General features: G+C 39.3%; 1 protein-coding gene across 1 annotated transcript in view; it reads left to right on the forward strand.

The window, feature by feature from the left end:
* MYOM2 (myomesin 2) overlaps positions 1-17,941 on the forward strand; it is a 76,924-nt gene extending 58,983 nt beyond the window's left edge. The window contains exons 28-36 of the mRNA XM_037392963.1: positions 1,273-1,386; positions 5,330-5,417; positions 8,357-8,395; positions 9,079-9,184; positions 11,795-11,958; positions 12,288-12,324; positions 12,454-12,476; positions 13,332-13,387; positions 17,475-17,941. Of these exons, the coding sequence (XP_037248860.1) occupies positions 1,273-1,386; positions 5,330-5,417; positions 8,357-8,395; positions 9,079-9,184; positions 11,795-11,958; positions 12,288-12,324; positions 12,454-12,476; positions 13,332-13,387; positions 17,475-17,807 (960 nt within the window). The 3' untranslated portion in view covers positions 17,808-17,941. The remainder of the gene's footprint in view (positions 1-1,272; positions 1,387-5,329; positions 5,418-8,356; positions 8,396-9,078; positions 9,185-11,794; positions 11,959-12,287; positions 12,325-12,453; positions 12,477-13,331; positions 13,388-17,474) is intronic.
* The last annotated feature ends 201 nt before the right edge of the window (positions 17,942-18,142 follow it).

Below are 18,142 nucleotides of genomic sequence, written 5' to 3' on the forward strand. Positions count from 1 at the left end.
TAATTTGAGCAGGTTTTATAGAGATGTCCAGGAATCAGTATAGGAGGCCCACCTATTTGTCTAGTCACCCCTATAGAGAGCTTTCCTAGAGCTGTTCATTTATGGAATGACTTCTGTAATGTGAAAGGGGCAGAAACTGGTGCATGTTTTCCTCCAAGCAAGTCACTTGAAAACTGCTGCCGATCTGTATTAACTTCTGGGCTGCCCTCTATCCATTTGTTCAGTTCTTTTTTTAAGGAGGCTTTTAAAAGGAACTGCCTGGGGAATGAGAAATGTCTTGCTAGCTCTGTCTTTCTACCAAAGCCATGCTGACCGGGAATTCAGCCTATGCACAGAAATACCATTGCATTTTTGTGATTTTCAGAAAGGTATGGGGATAGTGATGTCAATAAACCATCATGTTTCTGAAAATGAGAAAAATAAAACAGGATTTATAAAAAGAGCTGGGCTTTTAGCTTCTTTGAATTCAGTTTGAGGTCATTCATCCAGCGATATTTTAAGTGTCACCAATACACAATTTATATTTCAAAATTAGAGCACTGCTTATGGCATAGCTGTAGTCTATATACACATTACTTAGATGAGCTGCTGCTACTACAGTCGAATTCTGGCTTTCAAGCAACTTCTCTGCATTTGCATGCTGTTGTTAAGCCCCTTTGTATTGGGAGACACTGCAATTTGTAAGATTCCTCAAGTCTGTATTTCCCATAGGATGCAACCTAGTAGAAAAAAAAGATTTCTAGTGCAGCTTGCAATTTTGAAGTCAGAATAGTAATTTCAGTTGCTCTTTGCAGTTCAGCCCTGAAATACATTGCTTAGGTAGCTGGGATAAATCTGCAAATTGGCTGAAGACTCTAAGATAGGGCCTAAGTTCTGTGTTACAGCTCTCTGGAGTGACATGGCAAGCAAAAAGATAAAGGGGACTTCAGCAGCTCTAATTTCAAAGATACTTCTCACAGATATCTCTAGACAAACTACAACCACATAGCAGGGGTGCAAAACCTTTAGGGGAAGAGATTAACAGGACCACCTTTAAGATTTGCCAAGGCCCTGAAGCTGCTTACTTCTGACCAGTTCTGTGCTGCTAATAAATACTGTAGGACTAAGATTTGCTTAGTAGCACTTGGTTGAAATTGGTTTTTTACTTAGCTTTATTTGACATGTGTTATAAAAAGAATGACTTCTTATGTTGGAAGTACCTGAGTGACTACCTACTGTACTATACCTTTCTTCAGGATGTAACCAGGCTTATGTGCCTTTTCTGTTGCACAGGTTGCGAACACAAAGAAGGAGACTGTTTTCAAGTGGTATAAGGATGGTTCTGGGATTGACGTTGATGAGATGCCTGATCTGCAGAAGGGAGAATGTCACCTCAGTATTCCCAGGGTACGGTATCACTTACTGATAAAAAATGACAGATTCTGCTTGACATGCTAGATTGGCCAGGCCGAGCACTAAACCAGCTATCATGATTTCTGTGAAACATTTTTTAAAAGACCATATTTTCTACCCTTCTATTAGCTGGTGAGTAACTAATGCTAGCAAAAGAGTACCTATTTTTGTTATCAGCTCAGACAGTTTATGCCTAAGTTGCTTCAGCGTCCTTAGGTGAACTCTATCTCGTTCTTTCTTATTGCTCCTTAATTTTTCAATTTGTTCAAGCACCTCGTTTCTGACAGTGTTTCAGTTTTATTGCCTAAAATAAATAGGCTTGAGGTATATGGCTTCCTAAGATTTATATTTATGCAAACAGGATAACCTAACTTGTGTCTGAAGCCTTAGCTTGCATAGCAGCTGCCTTCGTCAAGTGCCAAAACCTCCCTGGATTGAGTTTTTCTGCTTTCAGCATAATGCACATTTCATTTTATTTATTTATTTATTTTATTTATTGGTTTTATATTCTTCTGATGTCTATCTTTCATTTCACTTGCAAGAGCATACTGATTTTCTAGTGGCTTCATTTTTCTTGAGTAGACTTTCATGGAGGGTTGTTTCTGCTTTTCTTGAATTGTTCTTGTTACTTGTCATTCAATTATATGATGCTTCAGCTATGATTTTCTTGCTTCTGGACTTGTATAAGTCTAAGACTCAATTAAATAACCTCCAATCTGTATATAATTATTTATATATTTCCTTCAGGTTTTAAAGTAAATTAAAATAATACCACCCAAACCAAAAACCCCTACTGCCTTTAATGCAGTGTTACTATGTTAGATTTTAGAATGAAAGCTCTCCAAGGGTAATGAATTAACTATTTACTTAGCATAGATATAATTTGATTACAGTTGCTGCTTGAATGAAAGCTACTGAATTGATATTCGGACAGTTAAAGGATACAGATCTGTTGTTATGCTTTACATAGGTTGCTTCAAAAAAGTACTTGTTTTTATTGAAGAAAAATTGCATTTTTAAAGTTTGTGTGGGTTGAAGTTACTGTCTGTTACATCTTACTGTATTACTTCTAATTCCTATTGACCAGGATCAATCCTGTTTGTCTTTTTGGAACAAGAAAAAACCCATGGTTTCTCAAGGCAATTGAACTGAAATCAGAACATGTATTAGGCTTAAGAACTAACCACAGCTCCACAAAAAAGCATGCACAAGCCATTCATAGTTTCCATCTCATCTCTGGTAAAATGAGGTCCTTCCCTGGGTAAGAATCAGGGGGAGGGCCAACGAGGCAGATATCGTGGTGGGGGTCTGTTACTAGACCACCCAACCAAGATGAAGAGGCAGACGAAATATTCTACAAGAAGCTGGGAGAAGTCTCATGATCATTAGACCTTGTTCTCATGGGGGACTTCAACCCACCAGATGTCTGCTGGAAATATAACACAAGAGAGGAAACAATCTAGGAGGTTCCTGCAGTGTGTGGAAGACAGCTTGCTGACACAGCTGGTCAGTGAGCCAGCCAGGGGAGATGCCCCGCTGGACCTGCTGTTTACAAACAGGGAAGGACTGGGGGGCGATGTGGTGGTCAGAGGATGCCTTGGGCATAGCGATCATGACATGACAGAGTTCAATTCTCGAAGAAGGAAGGAGAGGGGTCAGCAGAACTGCTATCTTGGACTTCCAGAGGGCTGACTTTGGTCTGTTTAAAAGCCTGGTTGGCAGAGTCCTTTGAGGAATAGTTCAGAAGGACCAAGGGGGCCAGGAAGGCTGGGCATTCTTCGGGAAAGTATTAAAAGCACAGAGCAGGCTGTCCCCATGTGCTGAAAGATGAGCCAGTGGGGGGCAAGCAGGCTGGCCTGACCGAACGGAGAGCTTTGGCTGGAACTCAGGGGAAAAAGTAGAGTTTAGCACCTTTGGAAGAAGGGGCAGGCAACTCTGGAGGGCTATGAGGATGTTGCTAGTTTATGCAGGGCAAAGATTGGAAAGGCAAAAGCCCAGCTAGAACTCAGACTGGCCTCTGCCATGAAAGAGAACAAAAAATGTTTTTAAAAATACATTAGAAACAAAAATAGAGCCAAGGGTAATCTGCATCCTTTACTGGATGCAGCTGGGAACATTGCCACAAAGGATGAAGAAAAGGCTGAGGTACTCAATGCTTTCTTTGCCTCAGTCTTTAATAACAAGACCAGCTTCCCCCTGGGTACTCAGCCTCCTGAGCTGGAAGACAGGGATGAGGAGCAGAATGCAGTCCCCACAGTCCAGGCAGAAATATATACTGACCTGCTGCTCCACTTAGATGTGCACAAGCCTATGGGGCCAGATGGGATCCAGCTGGGGGCACTGAGGAAGCTGGCAGAGGAACTTGCCAAGCCACGCTCTATCATTTATCAACAGCCCTGTCAAACTGGGGAGGCCCCAGAAGACTGGAGGTCAGCCAGCGTGAACGCCCATCTACAAGGGCAGGAAGGAGCATCCAGGGAACTGCAGACCTGTCAGCCTGACCTTGGTGCGGGGAAGGGTTATGGAGGAGATCATCCTGAGTGCCATCGTAAAGCACATGCAGGACAGCTGGGGGATCATGCCCAGCCAGCATGGGTTCATAAAAGGCAGGTCCTGCTTGACTAACCTGATCTCATTCTACGACAAGACGACTCACCTAGTGGATGAGGGAAAGGCTGTGGATGTTACCTACCCAGGCTTCAGTAAAGCCTTTGATACCACTTCCCACAGCATTCTCCTGGAGAAACTGGCTGTTCATGGCTGGACAGTTGTATTGTTCACTGGGTAAAAAACTGGCTGCATGGCTGAGCCTACGAGTGGTGTTGACTGGAGTTAAATCCAGTTGGTGGCCGGACACAGCTGGTGTTCCCCTGGACTCTGTATTGGGGCCAGTTCTGTTTAATATCTTTATCAATGGTCTGGACAAGGGGATCGAGCGCACCCTCACTGAGTTTGCAGGTGACACCAAGCTGGGTGGGAGCGTTGATCTGCTTGAGGGTAGGAAGGCTGTACAGAGGGATCTGGACAGGCTGGACTGATGGGTCAAGGGAGAAGTGTCAGGTCCTGCACTTGGGTCACAACAACCTCAGGCAACGCTACTGGTTTGGGCAACAGTGGCTGGAAAGCTGCTGGTGTTAAAGGACCTGGGGGCGCTGGTCGACAGATGACTGAATGTGGGCCAGCAGTGTGCCCAGGTGGCCAAGAAGGCCAACAGCATCATGGCTTGTACCAGAAACAGTGTGGTCTGCAAGACTAGGGAAGTTGGTTGTCCCCCTGTACTAGGCACTGGTGAGGCTGCACCTCACATCCTGTGTTCAGTTTTGGGCTCCTCACTTCGGGAGGGATGTTGATGTGCTGAAGCGTGTCCAGATGAGGGCAATGAAGCTGGTGAAAGGTCTGGAGAACAAGTCTTATAAGGAGCAGTTGAGGGAACTGGGGTTGTTTAGTCTGGAGAGGAGGATGCTCACGGTGGAATATTTGCTGTCTACAGCTGCCTGAAAGGAGGATGTAGGCAGGTTGGTGTAGGTCTTTTTTTCCCAGATAACTAGTGACAGGACAGGAAGAAATGGCTCCACAAGTTAAGCCAGGGGAGGTTTAGTTTTTATATTAGGACAAAAATTTCACTGAAAGGGCAGTCAAGCATTGGAAGATGCTGCCCAGGGAGGTGGTGGAATCACCATCCCTAGAAGAGTTTAAAAAAATGCATAGATACAGTGCCTAGTTACATGGTTTAATGCTGGCCTTTGCAGTCCTGTGTTAATGGCTGAACTTGATCTCAAAGGTCTTTTCCAACCTAAATGATTCTACGATTTTGTGATTCTAAGATTATTTAACCAGAATGCAGTACAACATATGTTGTTTGATTTAGGGAATCATGCAGAGCAAAAGTTGTACTAGTATCAAGTATGTCAGTAAACACCTTGTGTTTTCCTTGTAGCTGTCTCGCAACGATGAAGGAGTTTATAAGGCAACACTATCAGATGATAGAGGTCATGATGTATCAACTCTTGAATTATCAGGAAAAGGTAACATTCAGTTTACTATTTTGAAGTAATGATGTCCACATGTTCCTAAGAGGTGTCAAAGATCTATCCTTGCAAATGGCATGTTAGCAAACATTTTTTGGGTTCTTTGCATTTCAGTTCTCTGCTTATGTTATAGAGGCCTGAACTGCAGATCACCAGGTTAGAAAGCTTGATACTGGGCATTGTAATGATTAATCTCTAGCACTCTGACAGGCAAGAATTGAAGTCAGTTGCTAATCAGACATCCTCTTTTATGTGAGATCATTTGTAGAGTGCTTGCTCTCTCTCAAATTTGTCAAGCTTTAGTATCTACAAAAGCCTCTAAAGCACCAAGGTGCTGAATATGTTGGTGTGGAACTGCCAATGGGGACTGAGAGTTTTTTTGATGGTAAAATCATAAAGCTGTTTTGTGGGTTAACTTGCATTAGGAAGCTCAGCCCACACAGCCACTAGCTCACCTCTCCTCGGTGGGATGGGGGAGAGAACTGGAAGGGGAAAAGTGAGAAAAATCCTTGGTTGAGATAGACAGTTTAGCGGATAAAACAAAAGCTGTGCATGCAGGCAAAGCAAAATAAGGAATTAATTCACTGTTTCCCACCATCAGGCAGGTGTTCAGCCATCTCCAGGAGACAGGGCTCCATCACATATAACAGTGACTCAGGAAGACCTGAGTCACTGTTATATGTGTCATAACTCTGAACATCCCCCCTTCCTCCTTCTTCCCCAGCTTTTTATTGCCGAGCATGACATGATATGGTATGGGATATCCTTTTGGTCAGTTGGGGTCATCTGTCCCAGCTGTGTCATCTCCCAGCTTCTTGCGTACCCCCAGGCTGCTCGCTGGTGGGGCAGTCTCTGAAGAACAGAAATAAAAGGCCTTGACTCTGTGCAGGTACTGGTCAACAACAGCTAAAACATCCCTGTGTTATCAACACAGTTTTAGTCACAAATCTAAAACATAGCACCATACAAGCTGCTATGAAGAAAATTAACTCTATCCCAGCCAAAACCAGCACAATCTCTGCTCCTTATTCCACACCATTTATGTCATGCTCGGGTCCCACACTAACACATCCTCCTCACTTCCTGCCCTTTGATATATACACAGATATAATTCCCTTAGTGTATGGATTTTCAGGTAAGGGATATCCTGACCACTGCAATAAACAACAGGTGCAGTAGCTTTTCATCTTATGATCAGGGGTCCTTTCAAGCTTCCAGAGACTATACTTCAGGTATGGCGAGAGTGTGCTGTGCTGGCAATGTACAGTGAAATGTCTATTTAGAGAATTCACAGTATCTGTGGGTCCAGGAGGCTTTGAAAATGGCAGCTAACAAAGCCACAAGAACTGTGGTGTTAAACCAGACAATGGGTCTCCTAAGTGCTGGAGTTAGCCTTGAAACATGAAGGATAAACAAAGAAGTTTAGCATGAACAGGGAAGATTGCGTATTGTATGGGGCAGGTCAGTTCAAGCTCAGTGTGTATTTGCATTCAAATGAAAATAAATGCAAATAAGGGTAAAAGAACCTAGTCTAAAATTCACCAACGCTAGGCATTTAAATAAGGTTTCATATGTTATCAGATATCACAATGAGCTACCGTAATCATACATGTATTTAAATTTGTTCAGTTAAAAAAATGTTAACTTCTGAGTCTATAGCAAAAACTGATCTCTTGCCAACATAAATGACCTTTACTCAACTTTCTATAAAGAGCTTCCCTGGGTGTCCTTGCTTGGGTCCCACCAAGTAGGCCAAAGTAAATCTGGATTCATCCTACCTGTATGTAGACATTTGACTCCAATAAAGAATATTTTTTGCTGGGTCATAATAGGGGGATGAAGACATGTCAAAAATTAACTCAGTTTTGCCAAAGATCTGAATTTTTTTTCTTCCAGCAGTATGGGGAAGTACCTGAAATAAAGAGAAAAAGATGAATATCGGACTGAGCTCTTAAACTGTGGTTTACCTCAGAAAGCTGTATCATCACTTGATAGCCTCTTAGGCATTTCTCCTCTGCATAATTTCTGCCCGTTATTCTTTCAGAAAATTATCTCATTTAGGCAGTATAGGTAAAATAACTCTACTTTCCCAGATACCTGTAATGTAATTTATATATAGTATGCAATTCATGTTCTTATGTCAACATGCCAGTAGAAGCACATTACAGTTTGCAGGTTACAGAATTGAATCACAATTTATTTTAACAGAGACAAAAAAAATGTGCAGATACAGATCAATACAGACCAAAATATATGAGTAGTATTTTCTGAACTTCATGCATTTCATTGCCTTCCCTATCCATAAAATTTCTTCAGCCTTGAATACACATTCTTTAGTCTTAACTATGCATTCTTCAGGTTATGGTGCTTCTTTTTTTTCTCTCTCTTTTTGTCTTACACAATGATACTGAATAGGATTCTTCTGCTATGGGAGTTCCCTGCTCTCCTGCCCTGGTCTCCAGGGTTCTTCCCTTCTGCAAACCCATCAGCTCTGTGATATTTCAAAAGCTTGATATGATACCTGGTTTCTTTCACTTGCTGTTGAAGGGGTTTACGTTTCTCAAAGGCTGTCCTACAGGGAGCAGGTGAAAACTGTTTTCACCTAGAATGTGATAATTTCTCTTTCCCCTGCACTCTCCTTTGAATGTGAACTGTCCAGTTTTAAAGACCTTTTATTTTTTCTGGCCTGAGGGATATAGACAAAGATTTAACAGCAGGCATCTGACTCCACACACAGTGGAGATAATGAGTGACACAGCACAAAATTCATATGCTGTACACAGTCTCCAATTTGTCCCATACACCTGTTGCAATTTTAATGGTTTTCTTTGCCTAAGGATGTGAAGATTTCCCATATTGCTTTAATTAAACTGAACATAACAAAGCTATATTCTGACTGAATTTTGATGGTGCAATTTTATTTTTTTTCTCTTCAGTGTATGATGATATAATTCTGGCATTGAGCAGAATCAGTGGTAAGTAAATGCTGTCTTTAATTTTCATGTAGGTTTTTTATGTTAAAGTAATCTGAGCCTGAGGCAGACAATTTTTATTGTAAGTGCGAAATCTCTGAGGCTCATGATGCTTATATTATTATGGACATGTTATTAAGTTTCTGAATAGGCAGTTGACCTTGCTAATTGACACTATTAAAAGGGGAAAAAACATTATTTCACCTGGCTTGTTTGGTTTAGATACTGTGGCAGTGTGGTAGCAATAATTTTCTTCCTACTTCCTTTTAGTAAGTGAACCTTGGTACAGAGAAAACAAAATTCTGATCCTGCTCCCAGTGAGAAGCTGGGAGTCATTTCAACTGAAAGAAGAGGTGTTGCACAAGAATAAAATTTTTGTGCAATTAGAATCATGACACTGCTATTTCATGGCAGTTACATGACTAGCTTATTATTTCACAATGGATCTTGCTAGCCATGATGCTTGCATATGACAATAAACCCATAAACTCACACTGAACTTTCACCTGATATAAATCAGCAGGTCTCCTTTGAGAGGCATGAACAATTGTCTTTTCATAGTAGTTGAGAGTCATGACCTAAATCTTAAGGGTTTTTTTTTGTCCTGACAGTACAAGTAGTCCATTTGACAGTTTACTGTTCATCCCACTACCCTGTTTGACCGACATATGTTTTATTTTACATAGGTAAGTCAGCCTCTCCACTGAAGATCCTTTGCACTGAGGAAGGAATAAGGCTCCAGTGTTTCTTGAAGTACTACAATGAAGAAATGAAAGTCAACTGGTCTCACAGGTAGCTAAGAATATTTTTTCCATTTTATTTCAGAAGAAAGGCCACCTTTATGATTTACTATTCTGTGGTATTCATTTAGTAACTGGACCACTTTAATGAATTTCTTTTTCCAGCACATCTATCTTTTCACATAGATAGTACATACAGGAAAGGAAATACTAAAGAACTTGTCCAACACCTATCAGGAGAGCTGTAACAGCCAGGAAAAAAGAACCTACAGTATTCCGGCCTCTTATTCATAACAAGACTGTTTCTCTTCCAGTATATTTTCTGGTTGGTTCAGAGACAGCAAAATAGTTTTCTGTTCAGGGCTGCCATTTTCCTTAAATGCCAATACTATGTGAATACCAAGGATCTGCTCTCACAGTTTAATAAAAGCCAGTATTAAGAAAGGATTTTTTTTCCAAACTGTTACAGTCGTAAGTAACCCAGATTATTTTAATCTGGTTCCTCATCTTTGAAAAGATATTTGAAGAGGCACAGAATACTTTGAGAATACTTAGCCCTCAGAGCTAAGAATATGACCAGAAATTAACTTTAAAGTTCCCAATAGTTTTCCACCCTCAGTGTTATATTAATCTTTGACTTTGGAGACGCTTTATTCATCTGTGTATTTACAGTTAAATATGTGTTCAAATGCTTTGCTGTGTCAGGCCCTCAGGTTTGAAACCACAGGTAAGGTTTGGAAGGATTTTAAAACTCTTCAAGTGGTTTCAACTTGCATGTTCCTTGATGGACTACAAAGATGACACCCAGTGAACTGGTTTGACTTGGACAGGAAGAGGCTGGTTTGTCGGCATATTGTCTTAGTTTTGCAATGCTGTCCAGCCTTTGATTTCTGTGAAGACAGGAACAAAAATCTCTGTGATTATCAGATTCAGAGAGGTGGAGAATACTTCTGCAAGGGTGTGCAGCTGCACTTGTAAGTCAGGCTTTGTATTCAGTGAGTTCTATTCTTTCTTTCAGTAAATGTGATACTAATATGATGGAAAAGAAAAGAAAAATAGGTTTTGCTTCTGCCTTTCACCATATCTACTTGAGTTTTAGAAGTGACTTAGTCCATTTCACCACCCAGTTCATAAAAATACAAAAGTAGAGAATGCTACATGGCTAATATAATGTGTGCATATTTATATTTACATATGGACACCTTGCACCCTCCTAATATTTCAGATTTTGTAATGTCTTATACATTGATTGTCTTGAGGATCATTGAACACAAATTTTGAACAAATAAAATTTCAATTCTTCCATGAATTCAATGACTATAAGCCAGAGTTAAAAGCTAAAACAAAGACTAAAACAAACTAACAAAGCAACCAACCTTCCTCAACCTCCTCAAACCTTCCTGCTCTTTTAAATGGGGTTCTAGCAATTTTTTTCTTGGAAAAAATGAAAGGCTAGACAACCCATATTTTTTTTACCACTGTCTGCACATCATGAAATATACCATGTAAATTTCTAGCTAGCTTTGAATTATCGACTATACTGCATAGCAGGGAACATAACACCAGCCCTAAAGCAGCATGCATCATCCACTCATGGCACAGCTGGGAATATTATATGTAGTATTTTCTCATATATAGTAGTTTCCAGGTATCTAATGTGGTACGCTGAACTCAATGTAGTTGTCTTACAGAAAGGGAAATATTAAAAATTCCTTTTCCCCATCAAATAATTCTCTAGGTGCGATGCCAAATCAGCCTTATCTGGGCAAATAAAATAACTGATCAAAAAGAAGCTAATGCTGACTTAATCTATGAAAAATTCCAGCTAAAAATTCTTGGGGAGGAAGGATGAAAAGAAATATTTCTTTAGTTAATGAATGAAAAAAGAAACTTTTCTTCAAATCACTGAAAGTGTTCTAGATTGCATACTCTCACTAAATAGCTTCTTCTATTTCCACTCTTCATGACCTAATATGGACCAGAAGAACTCCTGATCTGAATCAGTAGGGCATTTCTCATACTCTTAGCTTAGGAAGTGATGATAAGATGATATAATACTCTGTTTTTTAAAGATCTGTTTATAGATTATCTGCAGTTAGGAAATTTACTTCTCGTAAATTTACGTCTTGTAAAGACTTCTTGTCTTGTTCTTTTTTTTTAAAAAAAGGTGTATTGTGACTTGATACAAGAGTAATAAATCCTTTTCAAATCTTTTATTGTTTTCTAGATTGGCTTTTGAAGTTAATGAAAGGTAAAGATATTTTTTCCTCATCAGGAAAGGTTATTTGCTTCTAGTTTACTATTCTAATATATTCTATGCTAGTGTGTATGAAGTGTACAGAACTCTATCAAGTCATGCACCATTTTCAGTACAGACATCTATGTGCATACAGATATAAATACAAATTGTGTATGTGGAGAGAAGAATGAGAAGAGGGTGAAGAAATTAATCTTTGGAATGAAAGCTCAAGCTAATGTTTCCAAAGTGTTTCATACCCCTACTAGGAAGACAAGAATCTTCTGGGAAATTGCTCCCATTAGTTGCAATTTATCTGTAGTTTAGAAATACCTTGTTACCCTTTGTAATTTTTTATAGGTGATCTCCTATGGAGAATATACATCAAAAGAATGTTCAAACTCATTTCTGTTCATTTTTTTCTAGGGATTCTAAGATTTCTTCTGGTGAAAAGATGAAGATTGGAGGTGGAGAGGATGTTGCCTGGCTGCAGATACGTGAACCCACTGAAAAGGATAAGGGAAATTACACCTTTGAAATCTTTGGTGACAAGGAATCCTACAAACGCACACTTGATCTGTCAGGACAAGGTATATTTCTAAGACCATACGTACATGGGGAATTTTCATGGATTAAACAGAATTTACTGGAAATTATCAGAGGAATGGTAGTAAAAAAAGAAAGCCTTTGGTCAGAACCAGTTGTAGTTCAGTTGCATAACTGTTATAATTTTTTTAGTATTATATCTGTTTTCACCACCAGTAGCATTGGCTTTCAGGGGTTTGGTTTCCCATTTTGCTACTGTGTAACCCTGGGTTTTAAGAGCACTTTAACATGGGTATATTTTTAAATATTTATACTAAGTCCCAAGTGCAAGTTATGTTCATGGACAATAACTCTTTCAATTGTTTTATTACAGCTTTTGATGATGCATATGCAGAATTCCAGCGACTCAAGTAAGTGCTACATCTTTTGCATTTTAATGCTGTAATAACAGTGATTTTACTTACAGAAACAAATATTTTATTAATAATTTAATTAATAACATTATATATTTCTTTTCCTCTCTTCCTCAACAATTTTAGGGCAGCTGCTTTTGCTGAGAAGAGTAAGTTTATTTTACATTTTATCAAAGGTGTTCTACAATGTAGTCTTTTGTTCTTTTTAAGGCATCCATCATGATATGCTCTCATAGCTTTCAGAGTTCTGTGGCTGCACAAATCCCCTGTCAGCACATAATACAGCAATAATAATAGTAATTTGTGGATTTATTTATTTTTAATTCCAATGGAAACTCACTAAAAGTTTTACACATTTTGTAAGCCTCCACTGTATCTTCTTGTGTCTGTAGAGGTTTTGCAAGATGTGAGTTTCTGGGTGTCGTACAAGGAGGTGCTGACTCTGAAAGCTACTGATTATATTGAATATTGGGATCTACCTATAAGTAAAAAATTACCTGCTAATGTCTGTTAGGTAGTGCCTGCTGAGACACAGACAGTGGGGAAGCTTGTTACTGTTAGGGGCTGTAGGAATACTGGTACTTTGGTATCAATACCCTGGTAATGACAAAATGCTTCTGCCCACAAAGAGTGGCAGAACAAATTTTTCTTAGATTTTAGATACCACCAAGATGCTAAAAGCATCATCCTTGCTTTGCTTTGTGCCTAAAGCACAAACTGTCAAGCTCAGTAGTAGCTTAGTGTATCGGTTTAGAATGCTATAACAGCACAATCTCTGCTAAAAAGTCTGAGGGGACCATACAATACATTAAAAAGAAATAACACAAAATATCACAAAAATTGTATTATTTTACATTTAATTAACCAGGGACTGCAGGCTTTTTAAAGGATAAATCCAAATAAAAGTTGTGACTAACATGGTACCAAGTTATAAAAACATTAAGAAATGAGTAATTTTGAGGTCTAAACTTAACATGGTCCACATATTTTTCTTTAACTCCTAGATCGTGGCAAAGTCATTGGTGGTTTGCCTGATGTCGTTACTATAATGGATGGGAAGGTAAGGACAGTTTTTGTCAACAAGTCATGCTGACTGGTGGGAGGTTTGCTTTGATGGCAAACGGGGAAGGAATGCAGATGATTTCGTAGAAGCTAAGAGCAGAAGGAGGTTAATTTAAACCACCTAATTGTAGTAACTTAATTGAGACACATGCAAATTCTCAGTAAACACAGGTACCATAACCTGATTATACAGTCAAAGGAGGCACAGTTACCCGATTCAGATCTTTGGCAAGCAAGGCCAACCTCAAGGCATTGGTCTTGTGCTGGCTGTGTAGAGGCTCTTAGTCTACTGCATACTCAAATCTGGGATGGATTTCAGCTCTGTGTACTGAGCAGAGCAGTTCAAGGGGAGAGTCCACTTCTGCCCTCTAGAAGAAATAAATGGAAGAGGCAGAAGAAAGTAGTGACCCTCTGAGTGCCAGCATAACAGAAGGAAAAGTTAGGTCCCATTCTCCAGCATGTCAGACATAGACTGTTATGGCTGGTAAGAGTAAAGGAGCGTAAAGAACCTGTCTGTGCCAAGGGGCTGAACTCCCCCTTCTTCTATATATTGGCAGATGGCCCCATTACAGTATATAATTACGGGAGACGGAAGGCCAGTGAATACACTTTTTTAAAAAAATTTAGATCAGTAATAACTAAACACCCAGGTACAAAATCAAAATTGGCAAATCTTTTTAAAGTCCCTTCCTAGGTCAACTTGACTAGGGGAGATGAAATTTCATGATTCTGACTGACTGCTTGTTCTTCACTGGGATTTTTGTCATGATGGAGTAGGATCTCATGCAAACTCAGGCCAGACTCTCTGGATACTAAGACAGAGGGAGAAGACTTTTAGTCTGAGCTGCTGTTAATCCTTAATGGTGCAAGGAAGTAGTGTAAATCAGTCTTTCCATCCTGAGGGCGAGTTCCAGACTACGGACACCCAAATCTTCAGTCCAGGAAAGGCAAACTTTTAATTCTTCCTACAAAGACACAAAGTTCTCGTCTGTTTCTCCTGGAGTAAATCTTCTATTGAGTGCCCTGCCCTTCTCTATGGGGAGAAACTAGGTCTTCAGTCTGGGAAGAAAAATTACTGAAAGAGAACAGGGTAAAATAAAAAAGAAATCTGCAGTATTGTGCACCGTTCAGAGGTGCAATAGTTGGAAATTATTATCCAGTACTTTACAGCACAAGAACTAGGGAATGCCTAATTACATGGTCATTACAGGCCTTAAAGTATCAAAAGGAAGTATTTCTTCAAGTGGTTCATAATTAATTTGTGCCTTACTAACTCAGGCAAAAATAGATTTGTGTCCAAAAAATAAAATAGGCAATATCATGAAAGGAAGCCCAGCAGGGACCATTAAATACAACGTTCTTGATACAACTTGTGCTCATAACCAGTTTAAAAGCCACCAAATTGTGGAAAGCCAGAAGGTATACTGGGAATAAGATACACACATAAGATTCATCCTCTGTATTTTTGTATACTTTCTTAAGCAGTTGCTTTTGACCTCTAAAAGAGCTAGACGGACTTCCATTTTGCCTGACTATAGCAGATCAGCTCATGAGCCAATGTGACTTACCATCTTCTGGCTATCAAGAGCATGTTGATCAGGCTGTTTACATCTCTTGTATGAAGTGCATCTTCAGAGACTACAGCTGTATGGCTCTGTGTGGAAACTGATTTTCTTATCACCAGAGTAAGACGTTGCACACAACTCTTCCAACTTTCTATGTACTTGGGTATTTTCTGGATAGCTAGGAGCAGTAATTTCTTTAAAAAGATGGGGGAGCATATGTTCCTTGCAGTGGATGCTGAAAGCTTCTCAACTCTGGACCAGACAGAGATGATTTTCCTCTTGGTCCATTCTTTCCTTTGTCTCTAATGGGTGTTCACATGAGGTGCTTCTTATTGTGGTAGACAGAGGCACCTGACAGCAGGAAAGCTAGTCTTTTAGGAGGTTAGGTGTAAGCCACTCTATGACCAACACCTTAAATCAGTCTAACTGTAAGGAAACAGCTCGATTAAGTCACCTGACTGCATGAACAGAAAGCTGCAGTTTCCTCATGCAATCATACCCTAAAAATGACAACCTTAAATTAAGGAAATGCTGTGTAGTGCATTTCCAGAAGTAAAACGTTTCAAAGGAGACCTAATCATGTGAGGATTACATAACTGAACATGTGAAGAGAAACTCTCTGGTTCCTGAAATCAGGCAAAACAAAATGGATCACAAAAAGGTGAAACTTCAAAATCACCTTTAAAATAAATATAAACGGGTACCACACAAGGGTTATGTAAGTACAGGTGTCAGAAGTAACTATTAAAAAATAAAAAAGAGCAGAGAGTTTTTCTCATGCTGTGGAATGGTATAACTACACAAATACATGGACACAGGACAAAGTTTACTAGAGCTTCTTAAAAGAGTATAAATGATTTTAGGTCACATCTATAATTTAAGAAATTAGAACAGGTCAAAATGATCTAAAATGACTGTGGAATATATCTGTTCTCTGGTAAGTTTTTAATATTAACTTATTAAGACTTGATTAATTATTGTGAATTAATTATTAATTGCTCTTGAATGAGGTAACTTTTGAGGGCAATAGTCATGAAATGTTGCCTGAGTTACAGAAAGGACAGTAAGATTTAAAGCCATGTTATTAGACATTTCCCCAAATTTTATTTTCATATTTGTATCATTACTCCTTTAACTATTTTGTAGTAAGCCTGGTTCCTATAGGTTATTAGTTAACTTTACAGCCTACATGATACCACATCTTTAAGAGTACTCACACACTTAGGTTGTCACTAGCTTGTACACTGGGCATGTAAATCTTTCTTCAGTATTCCCCTCTGACTTTGGAGTATGCGGTATGCAAGACTGCTTATATTTGTGAACATATGGCACTTTCAATCACTTAAAATTTCTTCCTGCTTTTTTTTTTTTTTTTGTCTGAGTTATATCACACCTATTCAGTCATCATCATTCAAGAAAAATATTATATAAAAACACATACATGTGCACACAAGTGGACTTTCTCTGCTCCCTCTGGGGTCAGGATTTGGTAAAACCAGAAGGGAAATATGGAAGGGAGGGAGTACAAGGAAGCATTCTGGTAGAAACTATCACTTTTGGGTTGTTCATTGGTTTATTTTCTTTCTTTTTTTTTCCCTAACACAATGGTGCATATGTGAAATTCTTAAGGTGACTTTTAATTTACTACGGCAGATTATTTGGCAGAATGAGTTTCTAGCAAAGGTGGACAAAGTAGACACTAATCAATGTAACTTCTCACATGATTATTTCATTTATCCTGTCATCACTGTACCTAAATACATAAAGTTAACATACATATACATAGAGTGGTCAAAATGGAGTTCAGCAGTAACTATATAAAAAATTAGGAAGAACAACCATGAAAATTTTATGGTCTTCTTCAATCTCATTTCAGTCCTTGGAAAACACTTGAACTGCCAGGATGGCTTACTGAGGTCATTTCAGCTATTCTCTGAATATACTATACATGCATGTAACACTTTTACAACATTTATGTATTATTTATTCTTTGTGAAATATTTCCATTTTACTAGTCAGCAGCACCTGGAATCAGTGTCCAATGATTCATGTTATGTACTCTATTTTTAAGTGATTTTTGTTGGGGTATTTTTTTTTTTTTGTTATCATCTCAAGCAATAACCTCAGGAGGCCTTGGTCAGAAAAGATTTGCTCACTTCTACTCCCTGCTGTGTACAGGGAAACTTCAAGGTTGTTTTTAAATCTATCATTGCCTGAACCTCATGTCAGACTAATGGGTTGTCAGGAATCTCCTGCAGGCAGGACTGTAATGACAGTCCAACTTACGATCTTCATACACTGTTACCCTGAGGCTATTACTGCATTGAAGTCACTAGTAAGATGGTGGAAAGACTGAATCAAAGGAAAAAACCTAGGAACCCTATTTTTCAGTCCTCAATAATATGATGCCTGTCTTACTTTAATTAACTAGGAATAAGAAGTGCCTGAAAGCAATGTTGAGTATACGCTGGTTAAACAAATCTGACTGATCCTCAAAATTACTTTTTTTTCCTCCCTCAGACATTGAATCTGACCTGTACTGTATTCGGAAATCCTGACCCCGAAGTGGTTTGGTTCAAGAATGACAAGGCCTTTGAATATAACGAGCACTATGCGTTTTCACTGGAACAAGGGAAATATGCCAGTTTAACAATCAAGGGAGTGTCCTCAGAAGACTCAGGCAAATACAGCATCCATGTCAAGAACAAGTATGGTGGGGAAACAGTGGATGTCACTGTAAGTGTGTACAGACATGGTGAAAAAATGCCTGAAATTAAGCCTGGCCAGCTTGCTAAACCCAGGCCAATACCACCATCGGAGGACGTCCTCAAACCTGAGGGCACAGCAAAATAAAGCTTGACACTACATTTGACAAACAAAATAGAACACGTGAGATGTAGTTGGGGTACTCCCACACATAACTATATGGCATGTCCAAAATAAAACTGAGCTTTTAGGAGTTTGCTTTAGGGACGTAGCTGTGCTATGGTGCTTTTGGCTTTTTGCTATCTGCAAGTCCCACCCCATTACATGTCTGCAACAATCTCATTTTGAATACATGTAATGGGGTGGGACTTGCAGATAGCAAAAAGCCAAATGCCTGCCAGAAGTTCTCATATGCAATGGCAAGTTGCACATCAAACTTCTATTTCTACCCTCTCCAACCCTCTGCAAAAAAAACCCCAACC

Source organism: Falco rusticolus, chromosome 6, assembly GCF_015220075.1.
Source record: "Falco rusticolus isolate bFalRus1 chromosome 6, bFalRus1.pri, whole genome shotgun sequence".
NCBI classification, from domain to species: domain Eukaryota; kingdom Metazoa; phylum Chordata; class Aves; order Falconiformes; family Falconidae; genus Falco; species Falco rusticolus.